This window comes from Lampetra planeri, unplaced genomic scaffold, assembly GCF_965212315.1.
Source record: "Lampetra planeri unplaced genomic scaffold, kcLamPlan1.2.h2 scaffold_1710, whole genome shotgun sequence".
Lineage (NCBI taxonomy): Eukaryota > Metazoa > Chordata > Hyperoartia > Petromyzontiformes > Petromyzontidae > Lampetra > Lampetra planeri.
The window spans coordinates 3,838-26,109 of NW_027614446.1; the positions used below are offsets into that span (position 1 = coordinate 3,838).

The 22,272-nt window shown below is 60.1% G+C and overlaps 1 protein-coding gene across 1 annotated transcript; it reads right to left on the minus strand.

Moving 5' to 3' along the window:
* Positions 1–6,735: 6,735 nt before the first annotated feature.
* On the minus strand, positions 6,736–14,682 carry LOC144739794 (free fatty acid receptor 3-like). Its single transcript, XM_078622690.1, has 2 exons — positions 14,521–14,682; positions 6,736–8,965 (listed from the first exon to the last, which is right to left on the minus strand). The coding sequence occupies exon 2, from the start codon at positions 8,957–8,959 to the stop codon at positions 8,012–8,014; it is 948 nt and encodes a 315-aa protein (XP_078478816.1). The 5' UTR covers positions 8,960–8,965; positions 14,521–14,682; the 3' UTR covers positions 6,736–8,011.
* Positions 14,683–22,272: the final 7,590 nt, after the last annotated feature.

The window sequence follows — 22,272 nt, forward strand, 5'->3', positions numbered from 1 at the left end:
AGGGTATACTGGTGCATGGAGCCTGGCGAGGGTATACTGGTGCATGGAGCCTGGCGAGGGTATACTGGTGCATGGAGCCTGGCGAGGGTATACTGGTGCATGGAGCCTGGCGAGGGTTTACTGGTGCATGGAGCCTGGCGAGGGTATACTGGTGCATGGAGCCTGGCGAGGGTATACTGGTGCATGGAGCCTGGCGAGGGTATACTGGTGCATGGAGCCTGGCGAGGGTTTACTGGTGCATGGAGCCTGGCGAGGGTATACTGGTGCATGGAGCCTGGCGAGGGTATACTGGTGCATGGAGCCTGCCGAGGGTATACTGGTGCATGAGGCAGGCGAGGGTATACTGGTGCATGAGGCAGGCGAGGGTATACTGGTGCATGAGGCAGGCGAGGGTATACTGGTGCATGGAGCCTGGCGAGGGTTTACTGGTGCATGGAGCCTGGCGAGGGTATACTGGTGCATGGAGCCTGGCGAGGGTATACTGGTGCATGGAGCCTGGCGAGGGTATACTGGTGCATGGAGCCTGGCGAGGGTATACTGGTGCATGGAGCCTGGCGAGGGTATACTGGTGCATGGAGCCTGGCGAGGGTATACTGGTGCATGGAGCCTGGCGAGGGTTTACTGGTGCATGGAGCCTGGCGAGGGTATACTGGTGCATGGAGCCTGGCGAGGGTATACTGGTGCATGGAGCCTGGCGAGGGTATACTGGTGCATGGAGCCTGGCGAGGGTTTACTGGTGCATGGAGCCTGGCGAGGGTATACTGGTGCATGGAGCCTGGCGAGGGTATACTGGTGCATGGAGCCTGCCGAGGGTATACTGGTGCATGAGGCAGGCGAGGGTATACTGGTGCATGAGGCAGGCGAGGGTATACTGGTGCATGAGGCAGGCGAGGGTATACTGGTGCATGGAGCCTGGCGAGGGTTTACTGGTGCATGGAGCCTGGCGAGGGTATACTGGTGCATGGAGCCTGGCGAGGGTATACTGGTGCATGGAGCCTGTCGAGGGTTTACTGGTGCATGGAGCCTGGCGAGGGTATACTGGTGCATGGAGCCTGGCGAGGGTATACTGGTGCATGGAGCCTGGCGAGGGTATACTGGTGCATGAGGCAGGCGAGGGTATACTGGTGCATGGAGCCTGGCGAGGGTTTACTGGTGCATGGAGCCTGGCGAGGGTATACTGGTGCATGGAGCCTGGCGAGGGTATACTGGTGCATGGAGCCTGGCGAGGGTATACTGGTGCATGGAGCCTGGCGAGGGTATACTGGTGCATGGAGCCTGGCGAGGGTATACTGGTGCATGAGGCAGGCGAGGGTATACTGGTGCATGGAGCCTGGCGAGGGTTTACTGGTGCATGGAGCCTGGCGAGGGTATACTGGTGCATGGAGCCTGGCGAGGGTTTACTGGTGCATGGAGCCTGGCGAGGGTATACTGGTGCATGGAGCCTGCCGAGGGTATACTGGTGCATGGAGCCTGCCGAGGGTATACTGGTGCATGGAGCCTGCCGAGGGTTTACTGGTGCATGAGGCAGGCGAGGGTATACTGGTGCATCGAGCCTGCCGAGGGTTTACTGGTGCATGAGGCAGGCGAGGGTATACTGGTGCATGAGGCAGGCGGACCTGTGGACACCATTTGTGGAGTGGGTGGCACCCGAGACGCTGGCAGAGACTGTGAGGCGGGGTTAATTGGTGTGGATGGCATGGGACGTGGTGATGCATTCGCGACTGGCTTGAGAAGGCTAAACAAACCCAAGTCGTCCCAATTGCATCCCAATTGCAACGAATGTCACTGGGCCTTGCTTAGTCGATGTGCTCAATGGGACCTGTGGCCAGTGGATCCACGCCAGGTTCGCCAAATTTCGAAGGTATAGAGTGTCTCACCACTCAAATCGAATTTGTTCGTGAGCCACCAGTGCATCCGTGCGAGGTGGCCAGGCCAGCGTCATGAGCCTTGTGTATGTTAGAGAGTGGCGAAAGGACGTCCACCGTGTATCGGCTCAGGCCGGGATGTCTGCCAGCTGCGTTTCAATAGGTGGGATAAAGTTGTGGCCATGCACTCAGAATAAGGGTGAACAATCCGAAAAGAGTCATTGTGGAGGGGCTAGTCTGTATGCCGTCAAAACTGCCGGAATGTGAAGGTCTCAGTCTGCGTTCTTCGCATGCACCTTTTAAGTCCTTAGCATCTCACAAGCATCTTAGAGTAATTGCGAGGAACACAGTCTGTTCTTCTGTGACACGGTGGTTGCGTTCCTGAAGAACACCGCGTTATGGGAAAATCGCGTTATAATATATAATATGAAGGTAAAACACAGTCCGCGATAACACGTGAGATGCATAAGCAGGCTGAACAAACACCGAGGCGCGTGGGTAGCTTCTAGAAGCATCCAGCAGCATCCCGTCTTGTGTGTAGCTATGCTGAGGCAGCCGCACAACCGCTTATTCCGACTTGCGTGACATAGTTCTGTTCACTCAATCGCGTTTCATCCAATTCCCATCCGCATGATAGAAACACGCGTGACAGAACAGACCGCGTGCTTGCGCCGGTTCATTCACAGCCTTTGCGGAGGGCCCTCGTCTCTGACGTGCCCGTCGGACTGAGCAGTCGGGTCCCGCAAGAGGCGAAGCCATCGGCCAGTCAATGCAGCATTCGACCCCCACGAGCAAGAATCTATTTCCACTTTGAGCCTTGGCAAAAGGCCCCAACAAGCTCGTAGCTACGAAACTGTTCACCTTTCCTGACACTGCGATGGATCGTCGTGGTGGTCGTGTGGCTGCCGTTTGCTTGTTTGTGGCAGATGCAATCCTGGCACACGGGTCGACCCCATCGATGTACATCCGCAGTCATAAAAAAAAATAACGACCCTGCAAGGCAGATGTCATCTTACGTCCTCCGAGGTGCATACGCAGGTGAGCATGTATGTCGATGGATAGCTTCTGGCAAAGTGGAGTCGGTTCCCACTAAGCAGCGACGCTGGGTGGACACATCCCAACGAATCAGTGGAGGTCATTCCACAAAACATATGGCTGGCTTTCCGATGACCCCGAATCGGCACTAGCGGATTGAGCTGCGTTGCGGCTGCAAGGAGTTTTGCTCTACATGCAGCCGCTACCAGTCTGCCGCCCGAATTAGCCTGAAGTCGTAATCACGTCACCTGGCAGTGCGTAAACGGGAACGACCGCTGCAGCCTCGTTTGGGGAGATTGTCTTTGCATTGTGTGCGCACCCGTGATGCATGTACAAGGCACAGGTGGGGATAGACGGTCCGTATGTATGTTGCACTTCTTTCACACCGTACATAGCCAACCGTGCTAATCGGAGGTGCAGAGCACCAGCATGAGCGTGTCGTGCACCTTTCCTGTGTACGACCATAAAAGCATCTTCTTTCAGGTGTTCAAACCATTTGGCCAGCTGGCCTGATGGTTGATCAATTCATAATGAGCATTGTAGTGCAGTGTGGTCAGTGCGCATTGTAAATGTATGGCCCTGCAGGTAGGGTCGTAACTGTTAAACGAAGTGAACAACAGCCAGCAGCTCGCAGCGGTAACACAGCACAGCGCTGTTCTGCTGGCAATAACCGGTGCCTGCTGCCACACGCGATGCCCATCTCCTGGTCCTGCTGCGTCTGTGAATGCACGGCTACAATCCCAACATCACCGACGTCCGTGTCCAGGCTGAATGGGAGGGCAAAGTCAAGATAACGTGAAAAGGGAGGTGCCATCATCAACGACGAGCATCGCTGTAGGTAAGGCTGTCTCTTCAGTTAGACCTCCAAAAGCACCCTCATATTTAACCTGTCAGGGCATGAAAAGTTTTTAGCAATGGTAGCGAAGTTCGCCACGAACCGGTGATAATTAGACACGGACCGTTGAAACCTTGTTACTTTGCCAGGCGAGGTAGTTAACATCGCGCCACTGTGGCGAGATGTGAACTACTTCACCTGGCATACAGGAGGTCGTGGGTTCGACCCCGACCCTGAAGCCTGCACGTTTGCGATTTGAATGTTTCCCCCTGTTTTTTCCTCCAGGCAAGGCCCACTGAGCCATACAACTCTTATTCAGAAGCGACCTGGCCACAAATGAGAGCTCAACGAAGTGACTTATCACGGGGAAATTGATAGCAGCCAAATACTCTAAACGCATGTTTGATTCTAAATGTGGAGAGAAAATCCGGAGGACCTGGAAAAAAAATCCACGCAACCACGGAGAGAACTTGCAAACTCCAAATATACAGGGTGGGGATCAAACCCACGGTCTCCTGTATACAAGGTGAGGTAGTTAACATCTCGCCACCGTGAAGCATGTGTCCCAATGAAGGCCCACGGACACCATTCCATAAGACAGAAAGCTGCCGGCACCGTCTGAAGAACCATCTGAAAGCAGTTAAACTTTGTCATCCCTTATGGAGTCCTCAATGCAGTTTGCAATGCGGTTTTATGGCGGGACTCGGTGTCAAGGGGCACTTGTGAAAAACCCAACAAAGTATTGGCGGCGCTTAAAGAATTAGCTCCCGCTAAAGCATCCAAGGAGTCGTCTACATGCGGGGGTGGTAAGGCGGCCTTGTCAATACGGTGGAAATCCACGCAGGAAAGCAGCGAGCCGTCTGACGTCTTGACCAGAATGACTGCATCGTGTTTGACGGTGAAATAACTTTTGCCGCATTTCCTGCACCGGTTGCAACACATTTATCTCTATCAACTGGGCTCGTCCTGTAAGAATTCTGATAAAGAGGTGCCGCACCTCCTTTGTTTTTACTAAAGACATTGGCACATTTCTCTAGTAACGTTCGAAGTTTCTTAGCCTGATCGGCTGACACATTTAAATGTTCCATTGAGACAGCGTTCACCCATGAGTCGTCAATTTCTCCTGAGGGACGTTCTCCTGATCCTATCGGCGCAAAGTCGCCCTGGCATTCCATGGTGGGCAGGAGTCTTACGTAGACCCCCACCTGCATGCTCGTAGCTCTGTCTGACATGTTCAGAACTTGTGCAAACAAACTGCTGTTCAACAAAACTGTGTCCGCCCCTGCCAACGAGCGCCACTCTGTGACCAGAGATGTTGGTGAGACCGGGATAGGCATCCGCTTGAGTGGTAACAAGGGGGTTGCGGTCACGTAGTAGGACCGACATCTGGGCTGCGGGAGGAATGGTCACGGACTCGCTGACCAGAGTCCGCATAGAGGGGCATCGGCACCTTCTGCTCTTAAGTAGAGGTGTTTCCCCAAAGGGGTCTCCACACGTACTATGTGGTATTTTTTATGGGCATACCACATCAGAGATCTGTACCCAACAATCCAGGAACGGGAAGCATGTTGGACACTAGAATGATCGACAATTCACCAATACACACCGGAGCTCTCACCTGTCCCAATATCCCCATGCTACCCCCACTTGCCGCTATAAAATGTACCACTATCGGGTACAACTGGCGAAATTCCTCGGGCAACAAGTGAAACTTACGAGTGGACATGATGGCGGCTGGAGCACCCGTGCCAATCAAAACGCGCACTTCTACGGCCGCCACCGACCCGAGCGAAACCGACATCCCCGATGTTGCAGCCCAACCACTCGTCTCGCCGGTTGACGCCACTGCCGAGTCAGGCCGTGGGACAGGCTCCGAGGTAGAACGGAGTGGCAAAGAGGTCGAAGGGAGTTTATTTTTTAATAACGCCCGAGAGGTAATAGCGACGCCAATGGATGGCACGGTGTGCGAGGTGAATTGGGGCGGTGATGACGTGGGTGAGAAGTCTGCCCGGGAGGTCCAGGACGCCGCCACTCGCCTGCATCGTGTCGGCGTCAAGGTGAGGAGCACGTCGGGGGTCGCAGCTTGTTCGCTCCGGCACTCTCTTACAACGCGACACTCTCTTGCAACGCGGCACCTTCTTGCAACGCGGCACTCTCTTGCAACGCGGCACTCTCTTGCAACGCGCCACTCTCTTGCAATGCGGCCCTACTGGCCACGGCGGTGGCAGGTCGTGACGGTGTGAGGGCGAGTTGTTGCAGCAGGGTCTCGGTCAGTCCAATGGCGTGGTTGTTGCCCGCTAAAAAACTTGTGCGCTATTGGCAGCACATGGATCGACGCTACGACATCTTGCAGCGATGTCGCCGTTTGGCGCCGCCCTTGTCCCCGTCACCGTTGTTGCTTCCGCCAGCCCGTCGGCACCCTCCATTACCTGCGCCAGCACCAGGGCCGGCCCCATCACTCACTTCCGCGTGTGCTTGAAAATTCCTAGGATCCCACGTGGAGGCGCGTACAGCTTTTTCCGTTACCGTGAGCACGACGCTCGCCCGTCGGGCGAAGATGAAGCGCCGCTCCACCACCAATGAACCTCGCGCCACCTGGGCCAAACGTGGAACGGCGCCTCCACCCAACACCAACAGTGTCCTGCAGTACGCCAAGGCTGACTCGGAGCCATTCCGTTGAGCTGGCAGTCCTGGAGTCCTTGAACCATGCCAGACGGGGGTTGTGCATCTCCAGAGTTTTTAGTGCTTCCTCCAGTCCAGAACGGTGTACGCTGCTTCATGAGGTACTTCCAATCACCACCCGTAGCTGGGAACCTATCCGCAGGGCCAAAGCGACCCGGTGGCCTCAGCGTCGTCTCCCGCCGCCCCTGGCCCACTTGGGTGGTTCCCGCAGGTCGGTTTGGCCCTGCTCTGGTTTGGCTCCTGGTTGCCGCCGGTCGGTTGTGACATTCCCCCCCCACACCCCACCTCCCCCCCTCCCCTTGTGGTTGGCGGCCGGTGAGAGCACTGCAGTGGCGGGGTCGACTCGTCCGGGCGACAGGGTGGCCAACGTCGATTGCCCCACCTTGATGGCACTTTCTACCAGTGGCAGCTGCTGTAACTCACAGTGTGTTGCTGGTGGTGCGGGCTCTGTTACCGACCGCTGCTACTGCAGCAGCGTAGCGAGCAGCTCCGTAACTGTCAAGTTCCTCTCCTACTCGAGGCGGAACCTCGCACCTCGGTGTGTTCATTGCGGGCGTAGCGCTTGACACAGCTGCTTCGGCGGACTGGTGGCGGACTTCCCGACAACGGCGGCACTGGTCCGCGGAGGACAGATCGGCTCCCCGTCTCCTGTCGTGGCTCGTCCCAAGCCGCCCGACGTAACCGCGGCTCCGTCCTCCTCCCAGTCTCCCAACGGAACTGTTGACGCTTGGCAGATTGAAGGCGACATCCCACAGCTGCCACCAGATGTAGAATAGTCCAACGCGCTTTGCGGAGACTTCTCGGGCGAACATCAACGGCCCTCTGGTGACCCCCCTCTCTGCCCCTTTTACCCGCTTCCATCCCCACCGTGTTCTCGAACCTTCTCTGACCCATTAATTTACCCTCCCCCTCCTCACGGGTGCCCCTTTTCAAACTTTTCAGTTAATCCCATGACCTCTGGCCAACTAGGCCCATTGCACGATCAGCTGGACTTCAAGTGCTACACTCGAGGTCCCTGGCACCAGCAGGAGGCTCCTTACACTCATTCAAAGTCTGCGTGTATGCGCTAGCCAAGAATATAGGTTAAATTCATGAATAAATTGTAATGGAGTTAGAGATAATGAGAGGGTTGGGGTTCGGGGGTTCGAGTTAAGGAAAGATTAGCGTTAGAGTTGAGCTTGAGATTAGGGATAGTGGCTTCGAGTCAGCATTAGTTTTGGGTTAGTATTATGGGATTAAAAGATAAGGTTAATTCAGTTAATGTCAGAGCAATGTGGTCAGCGTTGTTGTAGTTAGGTCTAAAAGTTTTAGGTTGGGTTTGTAGTTCGAGTTAGAGGTTTAGGCTTGGGGCTAGTGTCTGCAGCGCTACTCATCAGTGCAGAGGTTTTCACATCTCCCAGCCATGTATGTATGTTGGACTTCTTTCGCACCGTACGTAGCCAACCGTGCTAATCGGAGGAGCCATGGCTCCGATGCATTCTCGCAGAGGGAGGGGGGGGGGCGGAGGTCGCAGTGACTCGGACCCCACTGGGTCCTGGCATGGCCTCATCGTTGAGGTCCCCACACCACCCTACCCCGCGGGGGTCCTTGCTCCTCACACGGCGCTCTGGGACTCCTCACGAATCCTGGGGGGACCGTTCACCCCCTTGTTCGCCCCCTTCCTGGTACCACTGCCCGAGCTTCCGGATCCCCTGGACGCGCCAAAATAGTAGATGAGGGGGTCGAGGCAGCAGTTGAGGGAGTTGAGGATGAGGGAGACGTGGCGCCACCAGATGTTCTCGGTCCTGGCAAAGCCGATGACGTGGCTCACGTTGAAGGGCGCGAAGCAGAGCAAGAAGACCGCCATGGTGGCAGCAACGAGCCGCACGGAGCGCGACCGCTGCGCGGAGCCGCGTCGCTCGGCTGCCTGCTTCGAGAGGCTCCTGATGACACTCGCGTAGCAGAAGGCGGTGACGAGCAGCGGGAGGAAGAAGAAGATGATCGCCACGTAGAGGCGGTAGGAGGACACGAAGCGCAAGTCCCTGTCGCTGAACGACTCGTAGCAGGTCGCCCCCGCCGTGCCGTTGGTGTCGTTGCGGCCGCCGCCGTCGACGTCCAAGAAGTCCACGACGTTGAGGACCCCCAGGTGACTGGAGGTGGCCACCCAGATGGCCGCGCAGGCCAAGCCCGCGTAGCCTTCCCTGCGCCACGCCTTGGCCTGGAACGGGTGGACGATGGCCACGTAGCGGTCGGCGGCGATGGCCGTGAGGAGCAGCGTGCTCGTGTAGGTGGTGGTGAAGAGCGCCGTGGTCACCACGTGGCACATGACGCGGCCCAGGCACCAGGTGTGGCCGCTCAGGTAGTAGGGCACGAGGAAGGCGAGGCTGAGCAGGAAGAGGAGGTCAGACGTCGCGAGGTTTATCATGAAGAGCGCCGTGGGGGAGCGGCGCCGGCGGCCGTGTGCGCACAGCAGCCCGAGCGACGCGAGGTTGAGCGGAACGGCGAGCGCCAGGATGGAGATGGAGAAGAAGGCGGGGACCGCGCTCAGATCTGCGCGGGACATGGCCCCCTGTGGGGTGGCACGGCGCGCACGCGGTCTCAGCTGCGCGCCGACAACGCCCGCACCACTTCAGGTCGCGCACCCGCATGCACCTGCAAGCGCTCGCCTTCATAGCACGTTCATCTGCGCCGCGTCTTCAACGCGCACTGACCTGCTTGCGTGCACCACATTCACCCGCACACCTTTACACATTCGCTGCGTATTCACTTGTACACCTTGGTCGTGCACTCACGTGTCCACCTTCACACCACATCAATGATTCACCTTCTCACCTGCACACCTTCATTGCGCACTCACCTGGACATTTTCATCTGCATACACTGACCATGCGTTTATGTACACTCCTGCACGACACTGTCACCTACACACCTTGATAAATCATTCACCAACCTTCACGTCACCTACAACACCTTTGCCTGCACACGCTCACCTGTACACCTTCAATCAATCACATGGACACAGTCACTCCACCTTCAGCCAAACACATTCACGGGCAGACATTTACCACACCTCACATCTCCATAACTCCATCAACAACCGCTCACCTACCTGCACACCTACCTGCACACCTCCCCTACACCTTCATTTCTACCCCTTTGCCCACACGTCACCTTCACGCCTTCGCAACTCACCTGCGCGAGTTTGCCAAGATGATGCTAAACTGAGCAAGAACCCACGAAGATGATGATGATGATGGTGATGACGGGAACACGATAATGATGATGACTCTTAAATTGTTTTTGTCGGAAAGGAAACGCATGGGAACCACAGGGTGCGGCACCTCCCGTGACACCGAGACCCCGCCTGCCTGCTCTAATTACTGCTGCTCCTAATACTACTACACACACTACACCCCTGCTGATACTACTGCTGATACTACTGCACATATAGTACCGCTGATACTACGACAGCACACATATACTCCTGCTGCTGCTACTACTCTGGGTCCTGCTGCACATATACTACTGCTGAAACTACTGCGGATATACTACACATATACGACTCCGCAATAGCTCCTGGTGATGATACTACTTCGGATAATACTCAGCATAAACTCCTGCTGCTAATTCTACTGCGACGTGGTCATACCCTCAAAGCTCCGCATATATGGATTCAATAATCCATTGCTATAGTTCCATCTTTGAGTAATCTTGCAGTGCAGTGTCTCACTGACACGCAGCACGAACCAGACTCCATCCACACACAGCACGAACCAGGCTCCATTCACACACAGCACGAACCAGGCTCCATCACACACAACACGAGCCAGGCTCCTTCACACACAGCACGAACCAGGCTCCATCACACACAACACGAACCAGGCTCCTTCACACACAGCACGAACCAGGCTCCATCACACACAACACGAACCAGGCTCCACCACACACAGCACGAACCAGGCTCCATCACACACAACACGAACCAGGCTCCATCACACACAGCACGAACCAGGCTCCATCACACACAACACGAACCAGGCTCCACCACACACAGCACGAACCAGGCTCCATCACACACGGCACGAACCAGGCTCCTTCACACACAACACGAACCAGGCTCCTTCACACACAGCACGAACCAGGCTCCATCACACACAGCACGAACCAGGCTCCATCCACACACAGCACGAACCAGGCTCCATCACACACAGCACGAACCAGGCTCCATCACACACAGCACGAACCAGGCTCCATTCACACACAACACGAACCAGGCTCCACTCACACACAACACGAACCAGGCTCCATCACACACAGCACGAACCAGGTTCCATTCACACACAGCACGAACCAGGCTCCATCACACACAGCACGAACCAGGCTCCATCACACACAGCACGAACCAGGCTCCTTCACACACAACACGAACCAGGCTCCATCACACACAGCACGAACCAGGTTCCATTCACACACAGCACGAACCAGGCTCCATCACACACAGCACGAACCAGGCTCCATTCACACACAACACGAACCAGGCTCCATCACACACAGCACGAACCAGGCTCCATCACACACAGCACGAACCAGGCTCCATCACACACAGCACGAACCAGGTTCCATTCACACACAGCACGAACCAGGCTCCATCACACACAGCACGAACCAGGCTCCATCACACACAGCACGAACCAGGCTCCATTCACACACAGCACGAACCAGGCTCCATCACACACAGCACGAACCAGGCTCCATCACACACAGCACGAACCAGGCTCCATCACACACAGCACGAACCAGGTTCCATTCACACACAGCACGAACCAGGCTCCATCACACACAGCACGAACCAGGCTCCATCACACACAGCACGAACCAGGCTCCATTCACACACAACACGAACCAGGCTCCATCACACACAGCACGAACCAGGCTCCATCACACACAGCACGAACCAGGCTCCATCACACACAGCACGAACCAGGTTCCATTCACACACAGCACGAACCAGGCTCCATCACACACAGCACGAACCAGGCTCCATTCACACACAACACGAACCAGGCTCCATCACACACAGCACGAACCAGGCTCCATCACACACAGCACGAACCAGGCTCCATCACACACAGCACGAACCAGGTTCCATTCACACACAGCACGAACCAGGCTCCATCACACACAGCACGAACCAGGCTTCTTCACACACAGCACGAACCAGGCTCCATCACACACAGCACGAACCAGGCTTCTTCACACACAACACGAACCAGGCTCCATCACACACAGCACGAACCAGGCTCCATCACACACAGCACGAACCATGCTCCATTCACACATAGCACGAACCAGGCTTCTTCACACACAGCACGAACCAGGCTTCTTCACACACAGCACGAACCAGGCTTCTTCACACACAACACGAACCAGGCTTCTTCACACACAACACGAACCAGGCTCCATCACACACAGCACGAACCAGGCTCCATCACACACAGCACGAACCATGCTCCATTCACACATAGCACGAACCAGGCTTCTTCACACACAGCACGAACCAGGCTTCTTCACACACAGCACGAACCAGGCTTCTTCACACACAACACGAACCAGGCTCCATCACACACAGCACGAACCAGGCTCCATCACACACAGCACGAACCATGCTCCATTCACACATAGCACGAACCAGGCTTCTTCACACACAGCACGAACCAGGCTCCTTCACACACAGCACGAACCAGGCTTCTTCACACACAGCACGAACCAGGCTCCATCACACATAGCACGAACCAGGCTCCATCACACACAGCACGAACCAGGCTCCATTCACACGCGGTACGAACCAGGCTCCATCACACACAGCACGAACCAGGCTCCATTCACACGCGGTACGAACCAGGCTCCATCACACACAACACGAACCAGGCTCCTTCACCCACAGCACGAACCAGGCTCCATCACACACAACACGAACCAGGCTCCTTCACACACAGCACGAACCAGGCTCCATCACACACAACACGAACCAGGCTCCACCACACACAGCACGAACCAGGCTCCATCACACACAACACGAACCAGGCTCCACCACACACAACACGAACCAGGCTCCATCCACACACAGCACGAACCAGGCTCCATCACACACAGCACGAACAAGGCTCCACCACACACAGCACGAACCAGGCTCCATCACACACAACACGAACCAGGCTCCACCACACACAGCACGAACCAGGCTCCATCACACACAACACGAACCAGGCTCCACCACACACAACACGAACCAGGCTCCATCCACACACAGCACGAACCAGGCTCCATCACACACGGCACGAACCAGGCTCCACCACACACAGCACGAACCAGGCTCCATCACACACAACACGAACAAGGCTCCACCACACACAGCACGAACCAGGCTCCATCACACACAGCACGAACCAGGCTCCACCACACACAGCACGAACCAGGCTCCTTCACACACAGCACGAACCAGGCTCCTTCACACACAGCACGAACCAGGCTCCTTCACACACAGCACGAACCAGGCTCCGTCACACACAGCACGAACCAGGCTCCACCACACACAGCACGAACCAGGCTCCTTCACACACAGCACGAACCAGGCTCCATCACACACAGCACGAACCAGGCTCCGTCACACACAGCACGAACCAGGCTCCATCACACACAACACGAACCAGGCTCCACCACACACAGCACGAACCAGGCTCCATCACACACAGCACGAACCAGGCTCCATCACACACAGCACGAACCAGGCTACTTCACACACAGCACGAACCAGGCTCCATCACACACAACACGAACCAGGCTCCACCACACACAGCACGAATCAGGCTCCTTCACACACAACACGAACCAGGCTCCATCACACACAGCACGAACCAGGCTCCTTCACACACAACACGAACCAGGCTCCATCACACACAGCACGAACCAGGCTCCACCACACACAGCACGAACCAGGCTCCACCACACACAACACGAACCAGGCTCCATCACACACAGCACGAACCAGGCACCATGCACACAGTACGAACCAGGCTCCATCACACACAGCACGAACCAGGCTCCTTCACACACAACACGAACCAGGCTCCATCACACACAACACGAACCAGGCTCCATCACACACAGCACGAACCAGGCTCCTTCACACACAACACGAACCAGGCTCCTTCACACACAGCACGAACCAGGCTCCATCACACACAGCACGAACCAGGCTCCATCACACACAGCACGAACCAGGCTCCTTCACACACAACACGAACCAGGCTCCATCACACACAGCACGAACCAGGCTCCATCACACACAGCACGAACCAGGCTCCACCACACACAGCACGAACCAGGCACCATGCACACAGTACGAACCAGGCTCCATCACACACAGCACGAACCAGGCTCCATCACACACAACACGAACCAGGCTCCACTCACACACAACACGAACCAGGCTCCATCACACACAGCACGAACCAGGCTCCACTCACACACAACACGAACCAGGCTCCATCACACACAGCACGAACCAGGCTCCATCACACACAGCACGAACCAGGCACCATCACACACAGCACGAACCAGGCTCCATTCACACACAGCACGAACCAGGCTCCATCACACACAGCACGAACCAGGCTCCTTTCACACACAGCACGAACCAGGCTCCTTTCACACACAACACGAACCAGGCTCCTTTCACACACAGCACGAACCAGGCTCCATCACACACAGCACGAACCAGGCTCCTTTCACACACAGCACGAACCAGGCTCCTTTCACACACAGCACGAACCAGGCTCCTTTCACACACAGCACGAACCAGGCTCCATCACACACAACACGAACCAGGCTCCTTTCACACACAGCACGAACCAGGCTCCTTTCACACACAGCACGAACCAGGCTCCATCACACACAGCACGAACCAGGCTCCTTTCACACACAGCACGAACCAGGCTCCTTTCACACACAGCACGAACCAGGCTCCATCACACACAACACGAACCAGGCTCCTTCACACACAGCACGAACCAGGCTCCTTTCACACACAGCACGAACCAGGCTCCATTCACGCACAGTACGAACCAGGCTCAGCGCTGCTTAGCTTCCAAGATCAGATGCATAGAGTGTGATTCGGTAGTAGTACTGATGTTACTTCAGCCAACGCTACTGCTGCCATAACTCCACCACTCCCACAGCTCCACCACTCCCACAACTCCACCACTCCCACAACTCCACCACTTCTACAAATACTACTGGCCCAACCACAAGTGCCAAAACTATACCACTGCCACAACTATTACAGATATATCGCTGTGACCGCCGCTGCCTCTGCTGTTGTTGATTCTGCAATGTCTCTGCTGTGCGTGGGGGTACCGAGGGGAGGGGGTAGGGGGGTTGAGGGGCGGGGTCATTCAATGCGTGCGACCTCCAGAGTGGAGGCGAAGCCTCTGGGAGGAGGTGGGGGCTAGGGGGGAGAGGGGGCCGCAGTGGTGGGAGGTGGTTCAGAGTTTGCGGGGTCATAGTAGTGGGGGCGAGGGGGATGACCCCCCAATCGTGTTCATTCAGAACTCAACTGCCACTGCTGATGTATGGGATCGATACGCGTTCTGCAGTCACTCCAGTCCGTGCAGTCGTTACAGTCGCGACAGTCTCACCTCTCACGCACGACTGACACCGCCCTGCTGCCGCTGCTGCTGCTAATGCGAGCCCAGCTGCTGCTGCTGTTCCAGTTTGCCAGCCTCGCTTCCACGCGCTGCACGGACGGACACAGAGAGCCCCCGTGGTGGACACACGCACGGGGTGGCGAAGGGCGACGCACAGCAGGCAGGCACGAGTGGCTCACGCGGAGCGGCTGAGCCAGGCCCGGGACGCGTCACTCACCTGCGATCCCAGCTCCCACTAACTCCCCTAGGACCCGTGTGCCGTGGGGTCCCCGGTGCCGTGGGGTCCCCGGTGCCGTGGGGTCCCCGGAGCCGTGGGGTCCCCGGTGCCGTGGGGTCCCCGGAGCCGTGGGGTCCCCGGTGCCGTGGGGTCCCCGGAGCCGTGGCTATTCCTCCAGCAATGGGTCACCCGCCGGGGCTCGGGTGCGATTACACCGATGGTGGTGATACTGGTGATGGCTCAATTAGTCGATTTGTCAAAGTGGCGTCATGGAGTCGAGTCCCACCCCTTGTGTGCCCCCCGCCCCCCTGCAAGCCATGAGTGGGATGAAACTAAAATCAGATTTTGGAAGTCACGCACGGAATGTGCGACACGCTGCAGACGATTTGGCAGAAGTAAGGGAGCGATGGCGAGATGTAACGACTTCACTGCCAGTGATGAACTCCCTAACATGCACTGTGAGTGCCCCCCTAGCCACCACCTCGAGGAGCTGCCTCTGAATTGGGGGGCGGGGGGGGGATACACGGTAGTGGGTGGAGGGTAACGATGTTCATTAACGGGGTGCGAGGAAAACAGAAACGTCTTCAACGGGGGGGGGGGGCGGGAACGCAGTGACCCCGCCGTGTGCGCGGCTCGATCGCCTTGTTCCAGTGCGGAGACGTCAAAATATTTGCGATTAATAAATCATGGAGGGTGGGGATCATTCACTTTCCATGACACCAGATATGGGCGGGGAGGGAGGGGCACAGTAAGAAGGGTGGCCGGTGGAGTCGGAACAGGGGGCTGGGTGTCCTGCCCTTCTCCGCGGGCAGCGAAAGGGCATCTGCGGGCAACGAGCAGCATTGCCTCCACAAGCCCCGTGCCCTAATCCCTTGAATGCTGCCCCGAGTTTGTGCGCCCCCTAAGCCGGATCGCAACCCCGACCCCCTCACCCAGCAGGGAAGTCCACGGCCCTTGGCTCAGCTCCGCCCTGCGCGCTGTGACGCCCGTGGCGTGTGGGCAGGACGGGGCTCCTGCTGCCACGGGAGGACGTGGAGCTCCGTGGTCGCTTGCCACTCGCCGCCACGTGTCGAGATCGACCTCGGTGGAGGAGGCTCGTGAAGGACGCTGCTACTGGGGGCAGTGGTTGGGAGGCGGCCGCACTCCAACAACAGCGGAGGGCGGAGGAGCGACGCTCACAGCGACGAGCAGAGCGCCGGGCGGATTAAAACGCAGCAAGTTGGCAAAGTGGGCAGCACACGTGGTCTACTCTCCAACACACCGGTGTGCTGAACTAGTAACTGACTGGCGTGTTTTATGAACGTGACCAACCTTACTTACTGGCTGTGTCGGGTGGTGGCGGGGTTAACGACACATTTATACTTACGTGAACTAACTCACCCCACCCCCCCCCCCTCTATTATGGACAGGTAGTGCATCGGCCAGTCATCTCAGTCAGTCAACCCCTGGCATCTGGGTCTGTCCTGTGACCAGTCAGCGGGCAATCGACACTTGACGTGGCCTCAAGGTGCACTTAGCCTGCAAAGTGCTGCGTTGGTCTTACCGCCACTTCGTAGCGAATGTCAGCTGTTGTTCTCGTGCGCAACGCGGTAGTGCAGCGGTGAGCGCGTGGGCTATGAACCCGGAAAATATGAGTTAGATTCCCGCTCACGGCCAACACCAATGACGATTATATGAACCAGTCCCGGGCCTCCCCAAGGTTTACTCAGCCTCAAATGAGTACCGAGTGTGATGTGTAAAAAATCACCACTTGGAAGACAAAGGGGGCCGAGCGTGGTGCTGACCACTCACCCCTCGTGTGCCGTGCCGACATTCAGAGGTGCTCTCGAACAGCACTTGCCCCAAAAAGTCCGTTAAGGCTATACGGGGGATCTTTGTCTTATGTGATCTTAGCGTGTATATCCGTATATGCGAGTGCATTCATTGTACGCTAATTTTGTTCAGTACTGCGCCACAAATATATATTTACCACGCCCGGCCGCCTTTGTGTCTCGGTGATTATTATTAATGACTGTGTTTACAAGTGACAATGCCCGCGCCTTCGTGAGAGCGGCGCCCGGAAACACGACGCTGACTCGCGCTGGCCTCACCGGACACACGGACACACGCCCCCCCCCCCAGGGGCTGTGGGAGTGTGGATGGATGGGAGCGTGGGGGGTGGGGAGCGTGGGGGGAGGGGGGGCGTGGGTGGAGGGGGGGCGTGGGGGGAGGGGGGGCGTGGGTGGAGGGGGGGCGTGGGGGGAGGGGGGGCGTGGGGGGAGGGGGGGCGTGGGGGGAGGGGGGGGCGTGGGTGGAGGGGGGGCGTGGGGGGTGGGGAGCGTGAGGGGTGGGGAGCGTGGGGGGAGGCGTGGGGGGAGGGGGGGCGTGGGGGGAGGGGGGGCGTGGGGGGAGGGGGGGCGTGGGGGGAGGGGGGGCGTGGGGGGAGGAGAGCGTGGGGGGTGGGGGGGCGTGGGGGGTGGGGAGCGTGGAGGGTGGGGGGGGCGTGGGGGGGAGGGGGGGCGTGGGGGGAGGGGAGCGTGGGGGGAGGGGAGCGTGGGGGGAGGGGGGAGCGTGGGTGGAGGGGGGGCGTGGGGGGAGGGGAGGCGTTGGTGGAGGGGGGGCGTGGGGGGAGGGGGGGCGTGGGGGGAGGGGGGGCGTGGGGGTGGGGGGCGTGGGGGGGTGGGGAGCGTGGGGGCGTGGGGGGAGGGGGGCGTGGGGGGAGGGGGGCGTGGGGGGAGGGGGAGCGTGGGTGGAGGGGGGCGTGGGTTGAGGGGGGGCGTGGGGGGAGGGGGGGCGTGGGGGGAGGGGGGGGCGTGGGGGGAGGGGAGCGTGGGGGGAGGGGGGAGCGTGGGGGGTGGGGGCGTGGGGGGAGGGGGGGGGGCGTGGGGGGAGGGGGGGCGTGGGGGGAGGGGGAGCGTGGGTGTAGGGGGGGGCGTGGGGGGAGGGGGAGCGTGGGGGGAGGGGGGGCGTGGGGGGAGGGGGGGCGTGGGGGGAGGGGGGGCGTGGGGGAGGGGGAGCGTGGGAGGAGGGGGGGCGTGGGTGGAGGGGGGCTTGGGGGGAGGGGGAGCGTGGGGGGAGGGGGGGGCGTGGGGGGAGGGGGGAGCGTGGGGGGAGGGGGGGCGTGGGGGGAGGGGGAGCGTGGGGGAGGGGGGGCGTGGGGGGAGGGGGGGGCGTGGGGGGAGGGGGGGCGTGGGTGGAGGGGGGCGTGGGGGGAGGGGGGGCGTGGGGGGGAGGGGGGGCGTGGGGGGAGGGGGGAGCGGGGGGTGGGGGGAGGGGAGCGTGGGGGAGGGGGCGTGGGTGGAGGGGGGGCGTGGGGGGGAGGGGGGGGGGGGGCGTGGGTGGGAGGGGGGGGCGTGGGGGGTGGGGAGCGTGAGGGGTGGGGAGGGCGTGGGGGGAGGCGTGGGGGGAGGGGGGGCGTGGGGGGAGGGGGGGCGTGGGGGGAGGGGGGAGGGTGGGGGGAGGGGGGGCGTGGGGGGAGGGGAGCGTGGGGGGTGGGGGGACGTGGGGGGTGGGGAGCGTGGGGGGTGGGGGGGCGTGGGGGGAGGGGGGGCGTGGGGGGAGGGGAGCGTGGGGGGACGGGAGCGTGGGGGGGAGGGGGAGCGTGGGTGGAGGGGGGGCGTGGGGGGGAGGGGAGGGCGTTGGTGGAGGGGGGGCGTGGGGGGAGTCGGGGCGTGGGGGGAGGGGGGGCGTGGGGGGGAGGGGGGGCGTGGGGGGAGGGGGGGCGTGGGGGGAGGGGAGGCGTGGGTGGAGGGGGGGCGTGGTGGGGAGGGGGGGGCGTGGGGGGAGGGGGGGCGTGGGGGGAGGGAGAGGGGGCGTGGGGAGGGGGCGTGGGGGGGAGGGGGGGCGTGGGTGGAGGGGGGGCGTGGGGAGGGGGCGTGGGGAGGGGGGGCGTGGGTGGAGGGGGGGCGTGGGGGCGTGGGGGGAGGGGGGGCGTGGGTGGAGGGGGGGCGTGGGGGGTGGGGAGCGTGAGGGGTGGGGAGCGTGAGGGGTGGGGAGCGTGGGGGGAGGCGTGGGGGGAGGGGGGGCGTGGGGGGAGGGGGGGGCGTGGGGAGAGGGGGGGCGTGGGGGGAGGGGGGGCGTGGGGGGAGGGGAGCGTGGGGGGTGGGGGGGCGTGGGGGGTGGGGAGCGTGGGGGGTGGGGGGGGCGTGGGGGGGAGGGGGGCGTGGGGGGAGGGGAGCGTGGGGGGAGGGGAGCGTGGGGGGAGGGGGAGCGTGGGTGGAGGGGGGGCGTGGGGGGGAGGGGAGGCGTTGGTGGAGGGGGGGGCGTGGGGGGAGTCGGGGCGTGGGGGGAGGGGGGGGCGTGGGGGGAGGGGGGGGCGTGGGGGGAGGGGGGCGTGGGGGGAGGGAGGCGTGGGTGGAGGGGGGGGCGGTGGGGGGAGGGGGGGGCGTGGGGGGAGGGGGGGGCGTGGGGGGGAGGGGGGGCGTGGGGGGAGTCGGGGCGTGGGGGGAGGGGGGGGCGTGGGGAGAGGGGGGGCGTGGGGGGAGGGGGGGCGTGGGGGGGAGGGGAGGCGTGGGTGGAGGGGGGGGCGTGGGGGGAGGGGGGGCGTGGGGGGAGGGGGGGCGTGGGGGAGGGGGGAGCGTGGGGGGAGGGGAGCGTGGGGGGAGGGGTGCGGAGTTGTGGGGGAGTCAGTGAGGGGAGTTGAGAAGCTGAGACTGTGGGTGGCAGAGTGGAGGCAGTAGAGGAAAGTGCGAGTTGGGGGAGAGTTCGGGAGAGCTGGAGAAAGTAGGGGAGAGTTGAAGAGGAGGGGAGGAAGTAGGGGAGGGTAGAATATTTTGGAGAGAAAGTCGGGGATAGTGAGAGAGTGGGCGAGTATGAGAAAATAGCAAAGAGTGGGAGTATGAGAGATTGCGGTAGAGAGTGTGGGGGAGAGTGGGAGAGAAACTCGTGATGGAGTGGTCGTTTGGGAAATCGTGCGCGCGCACTGCGCTCGATCCCTCGTGTCGCCTCGCCGGGGCTGCTGGGGGGACGAGTGCGGCCCGGCACACGAGGGGCTGGCCACACCATGTCTACACACCGCACCAGGTTACTTATTTAAGGCTGAGTCGACCCAGGCGTGGCCTAATGGTCGACGCAAATATTCGCCACTGTCATTGGTCGTGAGCGGGAATTGCCTGTGGGTCGCCGGGTTCTTTGCGACCACGAACACCACCGCTCTGTCACGTACAGATGCACGCGGCTGTACACGCGAAGACAAAACACACTGCACATTCGCGCGCGCACGGACACACTGTGGACACAAACATCGCTCTTATCGCGCTCATTTACACTTCACGCCGCGTCCACGCCACGTGACATTTTTATCTCGAAGGACAAATCCCAGACCCTGATCCACGTCCCTGCCCCCATAGCGATCATTCTGACCACAGCTTCCTCCCCAGCCATAGCCCCAACCCCCCTTCCTCTCTCCAATAACCAGACCCCTCTCCCCAGCCATATCCTGATATCCAGATTATCCCCCTCCATCTATCACCTTAACCCCTCCATCCACCCGTAACCTTGACCATAACCCTGGACTCTAACCCCGAACCCCTCCCACCGGCCACGACCCCTCATCCCAACACGTGCCTCCATCCCCTGGCCTTGACCCCCACGGTACAACGCAGCGAAGGCGGAAGTGGGGTCATTATGAAGCGTGCGTGCCACGAGGCACGCTACACAGGCCATTGTAATCATCATAATAGTAATCCAATCCGTAACGCTCAACATATCCACGACTCTCAGATGTGGAGCTCAAGGTAGCTCGAAAGTCGGAGCCGGTTAAACGCCGCTTTTGCTGCTGCTGCTGTGAATGTGCAGCAGCATTAGCAGCAGTGACGGGGGTGATGATGATGATGGCCGCGTAATCACACGGCGGGGGCTGCCACGGAGAGACGACACCCGGCAGTGTCCAGGGCCTGCTGCTCGCTGTCGAGAGCGAGCAGCAGGGCCCTGCTGCTGCTCGCTGTCGAGAGCAGCAGCAGGGCCCTGCTTGCTGCTCGCTGTCGGGAGCAGCAGCAGGGCCCTGCTGCTGCTCGCTGTCGGGAGCAGCAGCAGCAGGAGGAGGTTGTGAATCTCGCTGCTTCTGCTGTGGAGACTTCCACCGTCAGCCGTCGTGCAGAGCGACAGGAGGGCTGAGAGCTACGGGGGATGACCGAGAGGAAAGGCGCAGTGGTGGCACAAGTAGCAGGAGATGCTGTAGCTGGCCCTGCTGGTGATGGAGGGAAGCGAGTGGAGGAGGGAGTGGAGGCAGGAGATGCTGTAGCTGGCCCTGCTGGTGATGGAGGGAAGCCAGTGGAGGAGGGGAGTGGAGGCAGGAGATGATGTAGCTGGCCCTGCTGGTGATGGAGGGAAGCGAGTGGAGGAGAGAGTGGAGGCAGGAGATGATGTAGCTGCCCTGCTGGTGATGGAGGGAAGCCAGTGGAGGAGGGAGTGGAGGCAGGAGATGATGTAGCTGCCCTGCTGGTGATGGAGGGAAGCGAGTGGAGGAGAGAGTGGAGGCAGGAGATGATGTAGCTGACCCTGCTGGTGATGGAGGGGAAGCCAGTGGAGGAGGGAGTGGAGGCAGGAGATGTTGTAGCTGACCCTGCTGGTGATGGAGGGAAGCGAGTGGAGGAGAGAGTGGAGGCAGGAGATGGAGGAGGAAGTGGAGGGAAGCGAGTGGGACTGCAGCCAAGGAAGACGGGCGTCGAGGACGACGCGTGCGAGTGTCTGGAGGTCACTCGAACAAGGATTGGGTTGCAGTCGTCGAGGCGAGGCTGCTGCGGGCGAGGGTGTTGGCGGCGGCGGTGGTGAGTGGACCTCAATGGCAGACGGCCCTGATGTGGCAGTTTGTGGTTGGTGCAGCTGCCAAAGGATAAGGTGGAGTCGACGGTGATACCGAGGAACTTGATGGGATAGTTCTTAATAATAAAACCCGCACAGCCGCTTGTCCCTCCACTGTTTGATGGAGGCCTTCCCACGCCACGGATTGTTTGACCATACTTCCCCACGCCCGAC